The sequence below is a fragment of the Tasmannia lanceolata genome, unplaced genomic scaffold, assembly GCF_043159265.1.
Source record: "Tasmannia lanceolata isolate RefF3 unplaced genomic scaffold, GAP_Taslan_0.1 ptg000013l, whole genome shotgun sequence".
Lineage (NCBI taxonomy): Eukaryota > Viridiplantae > Streptophyta > Magnoliopsida > Canellales > Winteraceae > Tasmannia > Tasmannia lanceolata.
The window spans coordinates 6,380,276-6,395,394 of NW_027518690.1; the positions used below are offsets into that span (position 1 = coordinate 6,380,276).

The 15,119-nt window shown below is 40.6% G+C and overlaps 1 protein-coding gene across 1 annotated transcript; it reads left to right on the plus strand.

Annotated features, from left to right (window-relative positions):
• Positions 1-8,260: 8,260 nt before the first annotated feature.
• On the plus strand, positions 8,261-9,338 carry LOC143889339 (uncharacterized). Its single transcript, XM_077393523.1, has 2 exons — positions 8,261-9,065; positions 9,177-9,338. The coding sequence occupies exons 1-2, from the start codon at positions 8,265-8,267 to the stop codon at positions 9,249-9,251; spliced, it is 876 nt and encodes a 291-aa protein (XP_077249638.1). The 5' UTR covers positions 8,261-8,264; the 3' UTR covers positions 9,252-9,338.
• The last annotated feature ends 5,781 nt before the right edge of the window (positions 9,339-15,119 follow it).

The following is a 15,119-nucleotide window of genomic DNA, read 5'->3' on the forward strand; positions in this document are numbered from 1 at the left end:
TGTTGATACGTTACCGGTGCAAACATTTTTAAGAAATGACCACGTACCTCCTCCCAATTATCGAATGGTGGTCTTCTCAATTTGCGCCGCTCTTGCTCCATGAGTATCCATAAAGATTTGGCGCGACTTGCTATAGTCTCCTTGGCATACCAAATCAAATATTTTTGGCTCAGTCCGTATGGCTCGCAACACGTCTTGATAGCCTCGATCCAAGTAGTGCACTCATACTCAGTATCACCATAAAAGATAGGAATTTCACCTAGTTACAATTGCTTCATCGATTAGATAATCATCACCTTCCTGGATCCGCAGTAGATAAAACTCCCGCAGAGCCTAGCTTTGATACCAATTGACGCCGGATGGGCGTGCGATCGATAACGGCGATGATGATCCGAAAAAAAATAACAAAAGATAATTGTGGTGCTCAAAAGCTAACCCATGTGGGAGGGAAACTCTAAGAAAGAAGTCTAAAAACACCTTTTCTCCACAATAAAAGAACCCTCTTCATTCAATACTTTAGTTGTCAAAAAAACCAAGATCTTCTCCATTACATTGAGTTTAAGTAGGCTAATGAGATCCTTATTCTAACTTTGGAAACTAAAAACAAACAAAGAAAGTAGCAACTCTAATCTAGGTGTAAAGATCTTACATAATTTTGCATTGAAAAATTAAATAGAAAATAAAAGCTGTTTTAGATCTCATTCCTATCGGGTACTAATTAAAAAGTAATTTATTACTATTTAGCTAGACTTAAGAAAGGAATCTGCTAAATTATTAAACTAACAAAGGCTAGTTTCCTAAATATAAATCCCACGGATTGGCACTTGTTGCCATGGTTGGTAACTTGGTAAAATGAAACTGATATCTTTTAGGTAATGATTGAAATGGTAACTTCCTAATTCTGAATGGTAAAATTGGAAAGCAAGATGCACTGCATCAGAAATGTTGTGATTATGGCTGATTTAGAGGAATATTATTATAAATTGAAGGTTCATCTAAATAAAACTTGAACTGCACCAGTTCTAGTTACTTTTTCATGTGTAACCAAACACTGGAAAAGGAGGAAATTTTGGGAAAAAAATTCTTTTCCAAACTTTTCCTGAAAATTCCTGCCATCCAAAAATGGCCTAAAAGAATTAATTTTGCTTGTTTCATAGTAACAACTTAGTACTGCTTACAGTAAAAATCTTTTGCTTGTTATAAAAGACTTGGGATTCGTTAAATAGTTAATATCATCTAATCATGGCAATTCATCTGGACTTTCATGATATTTGTGAGAGAGAGAGAGAGAGAGAGTTAACATGAGCTTTTAACTATAGATAATTGAGTGTTTTCTAGCCAAGGCTGAGGAGAATTTCTAGCCTCTTTGGGGAAAGTTCTTGGTGGCTTTGAGGGGAAGATGTGGAGGAGAGTAAGGAGAGCTCCTTGACTATAAGGATGTACTTTCCCTCTCTACCTTTTTACTTTACATTTCAAGTAGATTATTCTTCCTTCTCTTCTATTTGCCCTTCATTGTTGTATGCATATTAATTCGATGGATTTAACTCACATTTTCCTCATTTTTCTTCGTGAAACTAGTGTTTTCATTTTTTATAATTTTCAAAAATTCCATGGAATTCTTCGTCTACTGCTGACCCGCCTCTGATCCACATTAAAATTGGTATCAGAGCAATTTCTATAAAAAGGATCCTAATTCTTTTCCGATCCTGCTGCCAATTTTATCTTTGTGGCCTACCATTAGAGCCAAAACTACAAATTTGAAAGTATTGTATCATCTTCCTTTTCCCTTACCCTTTCTCTTGCGTGACAGTTTCTCAACTCTAAAGCTCGGCCCTCTTGTAGGATCTAATCTAATTTAGCACTAGGAAAATTTGCACTTGTATAGAGTTGTTTAACAAATTCCACCGGCTCTGAGTTTGTACTTTATCAGAATCTGAATTCAGAGGCTCTTTCACTGTCCTTAAGGCAAATCTCGCGCCCACTATGACGAATCAACAGTGCAGATGGGCGTTGTAGACACCCCATTTTGACCGTGCCCTAATCCCTTCATGTTTAAGCAAAGCCTTATCAAATAAATGAGAGAGAACCCCAAATTTCACCCCAAGCTAGCTTAGGGTCCCAGCTAAGCCGAGCGCGTTTGTCCAGCAAACGGGTTGAGAGAGTATATGTAGTGCAATCAAGGGGTGGCCCACTAGGTTTTGATTTTTATCCCAAAATCCTTACTTTTTAATGAAAATCTAGGTCAACCTAATGCTTCAAAATTTCGCAGACGAGAGAGAGAAGCAGATTTGAGATTTCAAAACCCCTTTTCATGCGTATTCTTCTTCTCCGGTAGTATTTTTCCGGTCAATTGCCTGCAAAACTCCGGTCATCTTCTTCGGTCCTTTTCTTCTCCCCCGGTTTCTCTGTGTTTTGACTTTAGATTTAGATCTTGAATCCCTCATCCCTTCCGATCATTTACTTGAGATCCGGCAGTACTCCGGCCGGCTTCCGGTCATTTCCAGTTACAGAAGAGATCTCTGAAACAGAGAGGGAGAAGAGCAACAGATTTCTTTTTTATTTTTATTTTTCCCCAATTCCCATTCTTCTTCCCTTTTTCCGATCATCTGCTCCGGCCAGATCTACCGGAACTCCGATAGAATCTGCAGCCTTTGATCATATTCTCCAGCTCTTCTCATTTCAGCCTCAAACAGATCTTGATTTCTGTTTTCAAATCCGGTTGAAACCCTAACCTACCGGTCTTCTTCTCCGGTTAATTCGCCTTCTCTGGCAGGCTTATTCCCCTTTCTCCTCCGACCAGATCCATTGAAATTCAGAACTCCGACCAGCGATTACAGACCCTAACTTCATTCATCATTTTCGATCTCTGATCAATATTTCATCTTCTTCTCCGGCTGGATTCTAGAAAATTCCGGCGAGCAAATTTGATTTTTTTTTTTATTTTCGTTTACCTTTGTGCTCAGATTTAATCCTTGGAAACCTTAGTTATTTTGTTTTTTTTTACTTTGAAACCCTACCTCATTTTCTCTTCTCCGATCATCGTTGACTGGATTTCAATTCAAAGCTTTTGAGTCTTTGATCTAGCTCTCTGGAGTTTGTTCATCGAGATCAGAAAGAAGAAAAGAGTCAACATCGGTGAAATCGACTGCTCCGAGTATCTTTTTCCATTGGACATGTTATCTTCCTCTCAAGAGCATAGGGAAGGCTGAAGAAAGAGAGGCATACAAGGATTGGATTCAATTTGGAATTTCAGATAAAAATAGCATTCAACAAAGGTAAGTTACTTCCCTGAACTTATTTATGCAAGATTTGTTTAGTTTATGGCTTTGTTTTTTTAGTAGATGCTACATTTTTCTTAAAGGAAATTGCTAAGCCTTCATCTATGTCTGTCAGATTTTTTTTTTTACCTGGAAAGTTGTTTTCTTGGCTAGGTCTTTACATTTAAAAAATAGCTGCATGACCTGTATTAATTGGACAAGATAAAATCCATTAGAAGTTCTCTATGTGGCTGTTCTCTCACCCAAATATTGGCTGTGAAATGCCTTTCAATGAAATTCCTTAGCAGGACCAACTTATGGTATTTGATCTTTGGGCATTTCTGTTCATTAAAAGGGGCATTAGTTATAGTCACAGTATGTTTTGATGGTTAATTGAAGTATGTAACTGCTTCCCTTGGAGGTTTGTATATCTTGCAGTCATGATTCATCTTTGTTTTTTTTTAAACACATAGCTGTTGTTCAACAGTTCTATGCACTATGTAGCTGTGATTTTTATTAGTTTAAAAGCCTATAGTTGTTGTCTTTTGAATTTCCACACTTCATAATCATGATCTGTAACTATTGTCTTATAATTTCCTTCACTTGATAACTATAGTTTATAGCATATAGAAAAATATATGGTGATTGTATTTGTTGGATTTTATTATCTCCAGTCATGGATCATCTACTCGAGTTCTTTGTGTTACCAGCCTCATATACTTTGTTGCTTTGATTATCCATCTTTCTGTCCCATTTGAGTGGTTGATGTTAGCAGTGACCTGCCCAGAGTGGGATAAATTTACTTGTCATAGTTTAAATGCTTTTGAAATCCTGCTCTATTATATGGATTATAATGCATTGTTTGATCACACACAATACATGTTACCACACTTGTTGTGTAATGCATTAATAGATTGAGTGATTGTTCCATTTGTTTGTTCAAAATTTTAAGTTCCCAGAGTTGGTCTTTATGTTTGAAATTTCTATTGGAATTTGGCACTTGTATTAAGACTATATCTTTCAATCTGCAAGGAATTCATCTGTTTAGGTATCAGGGCGATGAAGGTGCTAGCCTAAGCCCATCTTTAGAGGGATTTACCTGGTCGTGGTAGTCCCCCCTTCTTTCTTCTTCACTCTCTATAGACTTACATAGTCTTTAGAAACCTTTAGAATTTGTCCTTTCATTGCAAGGGCAATGAAAGAGTTATCTAGAGCCTTCTCTCAGGGAGACAGGCTATGTCTCAGGCAGAGAAAGTTGTATCCTTTAGAGACAAGCTTTGTCTCGTTAGTGAGTCCATCCTTAGGAGACATGCCGTGTCTCGTCAGCACCTCTCTTGGAGCTTATCTTTTTGTTTAGGAGTCTCACACAATCTCATTTTTCTTTCTAAACCTCATCTTTGTGCGTCTTTTGATTTTTGGAAGAACACCTTGCTCGGCTTGGCATCATACCCCTTACCCTATGGGTATTGGGTTGCACATTTGTTGCACCCTAGGGCTAGGTAGCTGTCCGGCCCGGCTGGGTGTTTTACCTAAACCAAATATGCACAAGGTCTCTTTTTCCTTGTTCGCATTTTTTTCTCTATCCTACCTATATGTCTAAGAGACTTGCCCAGTCTCATTCTATTAGCATCTTCCTCTTTGTGCATCATTTGGTTTTGGGAGAACATCATACTCGGCTTGGCATCATACCCCTTACCCTTATGGGTATTGGGTTGCACATTTGTTGCACCCTAGGGCTAGGTAGCTATCCGGCCCGGCTGGATGTTTTACCTTTGCCAAATATGCACAAGGTCTTTCCTTATTACTTGTTGAGCTTTATCTTAGTTTGATTAGTCCACTAGCACAGGAATCCGTCCTTAGTCTAGAGAGTCAATCCTCTTGTTCAGGAATCAAATTCTATCATCATAGGGGTTAGGATTCTATTCTACCTCTCATCGTATCATGTTTTTATCCACTCTTGCAAGGTATAGGATGCTGTCCAACCCTTGCAGAGCTGTGTTTCTGTTCTTTTCCCCCGCAAAGCATAGGATGCTGTCCAACCTTTGTGGGATATCAGGAGTCTGTCCTCCCCTTATGATGATAGGATTTGTCCCCCTTGAGTCAAAAATACTTAAAAACAACAAAAACATCTAAAAAACCAAAAATCTCAAAAATCTTGAGTCATTAGGAGTAGTTAGGAAATCTGTTCCGAACTACGTTGGCTTGATCATTTAAACAGGGTACGTAGTGCAGCTTGGGATCCACATCCCAAGTCCAGCCAAACCTTTAAAAATAAGCATTTTAAATCTTTCAAAATTACAAAAATCTTTCAAAATATTGTTTTTTCAAAAGGATCTTCCTCTAGAGTTAGGAGGTTGTCCTAGTTAGAGAGTTTTTGAGTCGGGAGTTGCTTCCTCGTTCGTTGTTTGTTTGTTGTGTGTTTTATTTGTTTGTGTTAGAGTTAGGAGTGAGTCCTAGCTAGGAGTTTTACGCCTCCGTCCGGTCAGTTGGCGATCCACATCGCCAATTGATGACTAGGTCTAAGATGCGATAGATCCTACTGTTTTCTTCAGGATATACAGCCTAGCTACACATAGATTATAGGAACCACCTGCATTAGCTTAGGGCTAACCTGCATTTAGTTAGGGCATATAGGTTGTCCTAAAATCTACAATCCATTGGAATTTAAATAATCACACAAGAAGCTTTAAGAACTAGTCCGGTCTTTTAGATCGAGTCTAGGATAGAGGTCTAGATGTCTTAGGCATCATAGCTTAGAATAGGTGCGAAGAACTACGTTGCCTTGATTCTCGTGGAGGCGGGGATACGTAGGCTTCTTTGGATGAACATCAGATCATCTAAAGACTCGGGTTTAGGTATAGATTAGAGTTTTAGGGTTGTATGATATCGAGTCATTTTCTATGTTTTGCAGTGTTTTCTTACTTTATTGCGCAGACCTTATACTTTTTTGGTGTGTCATGCATGTGTTTGTTCATCAGAACTTAGACACCCATTAGGCATGTCACTTATAACCTAGCTATGCTTAGGTGACACATGTTTCTTTTTATTTTATCTTGTGTGCCTTTGATTTCATCTCCGAGACATGCATGATTAGATAGACGTCTTCTCGGAGATATTCATTCCCATTTCATATGATTTTCGCCCAAAGCTCTTCAAAATTATTAAGTAAATGGCATAAGAGACCAGGTGTTTGCATTTGGGCGGATGAGGTGCTCTTTAGACCTTCCGAATTCGTAACCAGGCACGAACCTTATTTTATATCTCTGGTTATCCGTTGCAACAGAGCATAGTATGGGATCCAAGGCCCATTTGCCTTTTTCCTTGGATGGCGACTCTTCTTTGTTTAAGGTACGCCTCGAATCTGGGCTAGTCCCTGAATCGAGAGGTATCTCACCTTTTATATCGCCACTCATGCTGTGAGAGGCACTTCTTTCGAGAGTTCCTTGGCAGAGCTCTCCATTCACGTGGATGATCCTGAGACTTAGTGTGGGGCCCGTTCCCCGTATCTCTCTCGGATCGGGGTCCACAGGCTGGCGACTCTGCTGGGGATTTCTTGGAACATTGCCTAACTCTGTTAAAATGCCATTTGTTATTAATTTTGAAGAATTTTGAGCTAAAATCATTATAAATGGGAATTTAATCGCTTAGAATCCAGGGGCACCAAATAGGTGTTTAAAACAAGGGATTCACACACTGCACAGCATACATCATTTTTGTTCTTTATTTTCTTTTATTGATTTTATTATTATTAGCTCCATGGGATAGATATAATGCGTGCCTCATGGGATATCACTATCCAGATGGTGCTGTTGTATCTATTACCAAGCTATGCGCCGGTGCTGCAGTCGTAAACACTAGGCGTACTTGTGTTTACAGCAGCCGATGAGCAATGAAGCATACTATGTATAACACTAGGCGTACTTGTGTTATACATTTTAAGTATGGATCATAAGCATAGTACCCGATATATTGAGTCCGGCGGAGCTCTACTTTCATTTTACATATATTATGTATATGAATATATTTGCTAACTTAGTGAAACCCAATTAGGATCTGCATGTGCTTATATATATATATTACATTCATATAAGGACGAACATGTGTTGCTTATACATGTTGGAGCCTAGATTTAGGAGCCTTGTCCTATTCATTGATTATTGTAGCTCACCGTATATGGCTACAACGCAGTCCTAGTACACTCACATGTCTGTCTTGAGTCAAGTGTCTTGACTTTGTGGGATTATATTTATGGCTGGTGCCCCTGGTTAGGATATATATGTATATATCTATATATTGATTATCAGATTGAGGGCCTACTCTTTAGTAAGGTTTCCTTATCTAATCTAATCAGTTGTGTCAGTCCGTTTTTCAGATCTAGACCCGACCAGTGGCTTTTACTTGCCCCTCTCATGGTCGTGGCCTCTCTGTTGTTCTATTTATTGAGATTATGTCCCTGTATCTGTTGATTATAAGATCAGGACCTACTTTCTAGTAGAGATTTCTGGCTTGGATCAATCAGTCATGTCTATGCATCTCTCAGATCTAAACCTAGCTAGTGGCTTCTACTTGTCACCCTCATAGCTACGGTTTATTCTTTGACTCGGTGATCATAAAATTCACTTGTTTTTATCCCTCAGATTGAAGCTTCATTTATCCATTCTTTAGTTGTGTCATATATTATTCAGATTGTTTTCTTCTCTCGTCATTAGATATGATCGACAGTTTGTCTGCTGTCTTTATGGTCATATTCTATTATTGATCTCTTTGATCGTTCAGTTTTGACATCCATCTTCCAGATTTAGATTCGGTCTATGATCTACTTTTGTCATTTTGTGACCGTGGTCTCGTTTCTGAGTTTCTGATCATCTTTGATCAGTAGTGGAACATTCGATGTCATCCATAATATCCTTCTTATGCTTGATCGTTAAGTTTATTTTTATTCTTTGTTTATTCGAAGTTATCTTCATTCCCTCATTATCCCGTCCTATCTTTGTGTCAGGTCTGATTATGGCAAACCTTTTGTTGGACAACTGGATAGCCGATACCATTAAAGCTCTTCCGCGTGAACAGTCACAGAGAAATATGGCTGATCATTTCATCAATTCGTTCACCTATTTGAACAGTCGGGATATAAATTGGAAGTTTCTCCAAGCAGCTGCTGGACTTTGGAATCCTGTTCTTCATGTCTTTCGATTTGGCCGTTTTGAACTTTGTCCCATATTTGAAGATTGGTGTACCATACTAGAGCTCCCATCTGAGGGACTCTGGATCAAACCTTCAAGGATAGAATCTCCTCAAGGTCTGTTTTGCAAACTGTTCAAAAATGAGACTGTGGATGCTCTGCCATGTTTAACGGATACGTGCGTGAAAATTCAAGACCTTATTAAACTTTTTTCGAAAAACGTCGATCCTACTAACTCTCGTTTTCAGGATTGCCGACGTAATGCTTTGATTTTTATGGTCTTCGCACGTCATGTTCTTCGCAGAAATTCCCATGTTGCATCTTTGATACTATTAGGAGTGGTAGATCAGATCAATGAGGGGAGGAATCCTATCCCTACCATGTTAGCAGAGACCTTCTTGGGACTAGATCTTATTGCTTCCCAAGAGATCAAGGACAATTTCTATGGATGTGTCAAGTTGTTGTATGTCTGGCTTAGTGAAAAACTTCAAATTCTTCAGCGACAAAATCAAAATCCATATACCCTGAAGAATTTCCATACGTGGAAACCAATAGCCCATCAACCTCAGTCTATCGATGAATGGCACAATTGGTTACAACATGTAGAGGAGAGTCAGTTTCGCTGGGTAAGTCATTCATGTTTCCATGTTTTTACCAGCACTTATCCGCATTCATTTGTTTACCTCATGGGTACCGAGAAATCTTCCTTTTATGCACCCATGCGAATTCTCCACCAGATTACGGGAATTCCGTGTCCTCCCGGAATCATAGTCCCTCCTCTTTGTGAAGATCTCACTCCTGATCTCGTCTGATCCATTGTGGCTGCTTGGGGAAACAAAAATATAGAAAGGATGTTAGGTTTATCTCGCAAATTCCGACGTGGAGAAATATCGGAAGAGCCCGTAAGCCAAAGAGCTCGGATTGAGGAGCCTTAAAGATCTATATCATGTTTTGTCATTTTGATTTCTGTATTTTCCATTATTGTCAGTTTGTTTATACAGTTGTGATCAGAGATTAATTTTTTCATCCGATGTAATCGCAATTTGAATGAAAGTGTGTTTCTGTTTCTCTTGTCACTGTTTGATTAAAATAGTTTATCTCAATTATCAAAATTTTAATCTAGTGTTTATATTTCCATGTCAGGATTCTTGATTGAGCAACCATTGCTCCTAAGAAAATCCTCGTTTCAAAATCAACCTGGTCCCGTCAGTCCGCTGATTCCAGGCTGAGTCGATTTTCTTCCTCACCAATTTCTTTTACCTCTCCTGCATTACCTTTTTCCAATCTCCAGGAAATCCCTTCGCCTGTCCAATTTCCTATTGCACAGATGGCTGACTCTGGAAATGCTTTGGCCGAGATGAGTGAGATGATGAAGGCTATGCTCCAACAGATGAATAACATGAATGAAGAGATAGCACGTCTGAAAAATGACAGAGAGTCTACTTCCAGAGAGCATGTAGCTCAGCACCCATCAGTTATACCTCCTCCCCCTCCTGCAATGGCCGGGCCTGCAGTCTTGAACGTCGAAGACGATCTTGATAATGAGCAGTATGAAGAAGAGAATTGTCATCCTAATCTGGATAGAGCCAATGAGGGCAAAGCAATATCGGATAGGATGGATAGGCTGGCCCAAGAAATGGAAAACATAAAATTCCAAGGCCCGAAAAAGTTGAACATGGCAGATTTTATGTTATACCCAGGAGTCACACTGCCTCCTAGATTCAAGGTGCCGGACATGGATAAGTACGATGGGACAGGTTGTCCTAGAAGCCACTTAATGTCTGTCCTTCCGCTCCTTCAACAGCATGGTTTATCTCCAGATCAAGTTGCTCTTCTGTTCCCTAGATCCCTTGTTTGAGTGGCTAAGAAATGGTTCTTGAGCCTAAAGTCTGAAGAGATCCGAACCTTGGAAGACATTGCAAATAGGTTCGTCGAGCAGTTCTCCATGGAGGAGGGGATCGATGTGACCAAGAGAGATCTGAAGGCTTTGAAGCAGGGCCATAATGAAACCTTCACTTCCTTCATCCGTAGATGGAGAAGGAAAGCTGCCCAGATGACTCATCGGTTGTCAGATGAGGATCAAATCAAGATTGTGGTGAAAAATCTATCACCACAATATTACCACCATATGGCTATCCAATATTTCCTTGATTTTAACCATCTTATTAAGACTGGGACTCAGATAGAAGATGCATTGGCTAAAGGCCTGAGATCTAGAGTACCATCTGATGGCAGAGAAGGGAAGCGACCTGTGATGGCGTCGAAAGAGGTCCATAATGTCAATTATATCAGGCCGCCCCCACCCAGAGTAGTTACTGAAGTAAGAAGGCCGACAATGGAGCAGAAGCCTCTTCGTCATTTTGATCCCCTTCCGTATTCTTTGTCCGTAGCTTTGAAGAAGCTATTGAAGGACAAGAAGATCAAGTTGCCTGACATTAAACCTCCTCCCAACCCGTTGCCAAGATCCTGGAGAGAAGATCAATTCTGTGATTACCACCGTAACACGGGCCATATCACTGATAGGTGTTTAGCTTTGAAACACCAAATTCAAAATATGATTGATAGGAAGGAGTTGTCAATCGAGTTACCAAATGTAACCAGAAACCCTCTTCCAACACATGCAATGCCGCCTCCACCTTCAGTCAATGTCATTTGCGCTGAAGAGTCTGTTATTGATCCTGCTTCCTTCATATGTGTTGTGGAATCCGAAGAACCCTATGTTTGGAAATTTGAAGAAGAAGATCAGTGTTCAGAATCTGAAAAACCCTATGTCTTATCCTGGAATGACCCTGATGTGGCTGGGCCATCAAACCAATCCTACATTCTCCAGTGTGAGGATGAAAAGAAAGAAAGCGAATCTCTGTATGTCTTAAGGGTGAGTGATGATGAGGAAGAAGAGATGCAAACCCCATACATCCTTAAGATAGATGATGAAGATTTGTTGCTATTGAACGATCAGTGCGATGAACTCCGCCACGTCACACGGGGTGGACGAGTCTTTAAGCCAGCTGAGCTTAGAGTTGAAAATCCCGCTGAAGTTGCAAGAGGAGTTGATAGTCAGAGGCAGAAACAGAGACTTGATGAAGAAGAAGATAACCTGCTGAATCAGCTTAAGAAGACACAAGCTAATGTGTCCATTTAGGGTTTATTGATGGCATCGCCGAAGCACAGACAGGGTGTACTTCGTGAATTGAACTCGTCCCAGGTATCAGTTGAGATCACTCCTGACGAGCTGGTCGGTTTGGTGGCCATGACCAAGGCTTCAAAAGCCTTATCTTTCTCAGATGAGGACTTGCCTTCAGAAGGAAAGGATCATACTCGTCCTCTCAAGATTACCCTGCTTTGCAATCAGAAGAAAGTATCAGAAGTACTGGTAGACAATGGGTCAGCTTTGAACATGTGTCCTTTGAGCACTGCCACTACTCTGGGGTTTGGGCCTGAAGATTTTATTCCGTCTGAGCAGGGTATACTAGCATATGATGGTACCCGAAGGGATGTGATTGGAACGTTGGCTACTGAGATTGTCATTGGAGGAGAAACCTTTGACATTGAATTTCAGGTGTTAGATATCAAGACTTCTTTTTGTCTGTTGCTTGGTCGACCTTGGCTGCACAAGGTTGGAGTTATCCCTTCCACGCTTCATCAAAAACTGAAATTCATTCGAAACAACCGGGTGATCACAGTCAAGGGAGATCCCGAGCCAGAAGTTGGACAAATATCTCAAGAGCTTGTTACTGAAAACACAAGAGATATCAGTCTGACAGGATTTTCAGTGGAGGTTTCGGCTATCACCATGAAAGAGGCTATGAGTGAAGAAATTATGTTTCTCTCTAGCACCAATACTGGGGTAGTCAAGATGATGCGCCGATTTGGATATCTCCCAGGGGCAGGTTTGGGGAAGAATATGCAGGGTCCGACTGAGCGGCCTGAGTTGAAAGCGGTTGACGGATTATTTGGGTTGGGATACAAGCCAACTCGCAAGGAGATGCAAGAAATGAGAGCTTACATGTTCAAATGGGCCGAGTGTCGCCGCAAGGGTTTAGAATTTCCAATGGGACCCTTCAGTATGATCATGAATGGCAGATTCCGGAAAGAAGGAGCTGATTGCCCTTATTACGGTTTTTCAGAGCCATGGTATGATGAGAGCGGGGTAAAGCTGCCTGGTCTTGAGATCTTCTTCGCAGATGAGCTGCCAGTAGACTTTTTCAGTAAGCAGATTGCAGAGGCAGTTGTGACAGAGGAATCAGATTCAGACTGGGTTGAGAACTTCGAACCGGAACTCTTGAATTCTTTGTTTCAGACCGAGGCACCAGTCATTGCTATGATTGGAAGAGATGCACCTTTTCTGAACCCAGAGGACTATATCACCCCAGCCGAGGGACCTCTGGATAACTGGACCTCACAGGTTATACCCCAAGTAGTCCTTCAGTATACTCCAGTCTCTTCAAAAGAGTCAGTTGTTTCAAAATTTGTGTCAGTTTCTGAGTCCGTCCCAGAGTCTGTCATTTCTAACTTTTCTTTTGATGCAGGTACTGTAGAGGTCGGGTCTACCTCTGGAGTGGGTGACGAGTCTGTCCTTGATGGTGTCGAGTCCAAGTCTGGGGACGTATTCATTGATTCTTCGTCTGTGTATATTTCTGGTTGTGTCGATACTGATGTCGACTTATTTTTTCATTCTGTTTCAGAGTCTGTAACGCCTGATGTGGGCGAGTCATCTGATGTAATCATTGATTCTGATGAAATAAAAGATTCTTTTGCTTATATTCCTTTACTTATCTCTTCTGCTGATTCTGCTTCTGAACTTGATCAAGTAACTACTAATAACAATCAAGACTCCCCCTCTAATGAGGAAGCCGATGAAACTCCTCTTGAAATCAAACATATGATTCAACAAGAGGAGAGTCACCAAGCTAAACCACTTGAAGAGGAAATTGAAACTGTAAATATAGGTGATGAAACCTTAATTCGGGAATACAAATTGGTAAAATTTTATCTCCTGAGGAGCGCAAAGAATTAATCACCTTGCTAAAAGAGTTTAAGGAGGTTTTTGCTTGGTCTTACGATGACATGCCAGGATTGAGTGAGGACATTGTCCAACACAAATTACCTCTAATCCCTGGCATCAAGCCGAAGAAGCAAAAACTTCGGAAACTTAAAACAGAATGGGAGTTGAAAGTTCATGACGAGGTTAAGAAACTCCTCGAAGTGAAATTCATTGAAGTAGTCGAATACCCTGAATGGCTTGCAAATATTGTACCGGTGCCTAAGAAAGACGGAAAAGTCAGGATGTGTGTCGATTTCAGAGATCTGAACAAGGCCAGTCCGAAAGATGATTTTCCGCTTCCGAACATTGATCTCCTGGTTGACAATACCGCTGGACATGCACACTTATCCTTTATGGATGGATTCTCAGGGTATAACCAGATCAAAATGGCGCCTGAGGACATGATGAAGATGGCATTCATTACTCAGTGGGGGACATATTGCTACAGAGTGATGCCATTTGGTCTCAAGAATGCTGGTGCCACCTATCAGAGGGCCGCGACTACTCTTCTTCATGACATGATTCATAAGGAGGTCGAGGTCTATGTAGATGACATGATTGTCAAAGGCAGGACTCGGCCAGAGCATACAGTCGCTTTGAGAAAGTTCTTCGAGCGAATCCGGAAGTTTCAGCTTCGCTTGAACCCTAATAAATGTGTATTTGGGGTCACGTCAGGGAAGTTGCTTGGATTCATGGTCAGTGAAAGAGGAATCGAAGTGGACCCTCAGAAGATCAAGGCTATCCAAGAAATGCAACCACCAAAGACAGAAAAGCAGATTCGTGGGTTCCTTGGCAAAGTGCAATACTTGAGGAGATTCATATCTCATTTAACTATGACGTGTGAACCCATCTTCAAGTTATTGAAAACGAATTCCTCTAAGAAATGGAATGAAGAATGTCAGGAAGCGTTTGAAAAGGTCAAGCAATGCTTGTTTTTGCCGCCTGTTCTATCCCCAGTCATTCCTGGTCAACCGTTGTTGATGTATTTGTCTATCACGGATACAGCAATGGGTTGTATGCTTGCTCAGCAAGATGCCAGGTCTAAGAAAGAAAAGCCCATCTACTACATCAGTAAGAAAATGTTGGAATATGAAATCAAGTACACTGTCTTGCAAAAGACGTGTTTAGCTTTGGTTTGGGCGACTCAAAGGCTTAGACATTATCTTCTGTCGAACAAGATATTTTTGCTCTCACGGATGGATCCGTTAAAGTATTTGTTCGAAAAACCCGCTCTTACTGGAAGAACAGCTAGATGGTTGCTATTGTTGTCTGAGTTTGACATCACTTATGTTACTCAGAAATCAATTAAGGGACGGGTCATTGCTGAACAGCTGGCTGATGCTCCTATTGAAGAGAATGATTTTCTGAAAGCTGATTTTCCTGATGAGGAGATCATGGACATTGAAGAAGAGACTCCGAGTTCCAAGTGGCTTATGTATTTTGACGGAGCTGTCAATAATCACGGTCAAGGAATAGGGGCTGTTTTGGTATCTCCAAAGAAGGAGTACATTCCATTATCCATCAAGTTGCAATTTGAGTGCACCAATAACATGGCAGAATATGAAGCATGCATCGCAGGACTTGAGGCAGCTTTGGCTTTGCGAATTCAAGACATCGATGTATTTGGAGATTCAAT

What these genes read in the sequence shown, in the direction of transcription:
- LOC143889339 (XM_077393523.1), top strand. Translation starts at nt 8,265, where the DNA reads ATGGCAAACCTTTTGTTGGACAACTGGATAGCCGATACCATTAAAGCT. An exon ending in AGGAGAGTCAGTTTCGCTGG is followed by an intron (nt 9,066 to 9,176) that starts GTAAGTCATTCA and finishes ATTCTCCACCAG; the next exon opens with ATTACGGGAATTCCGTGTCC.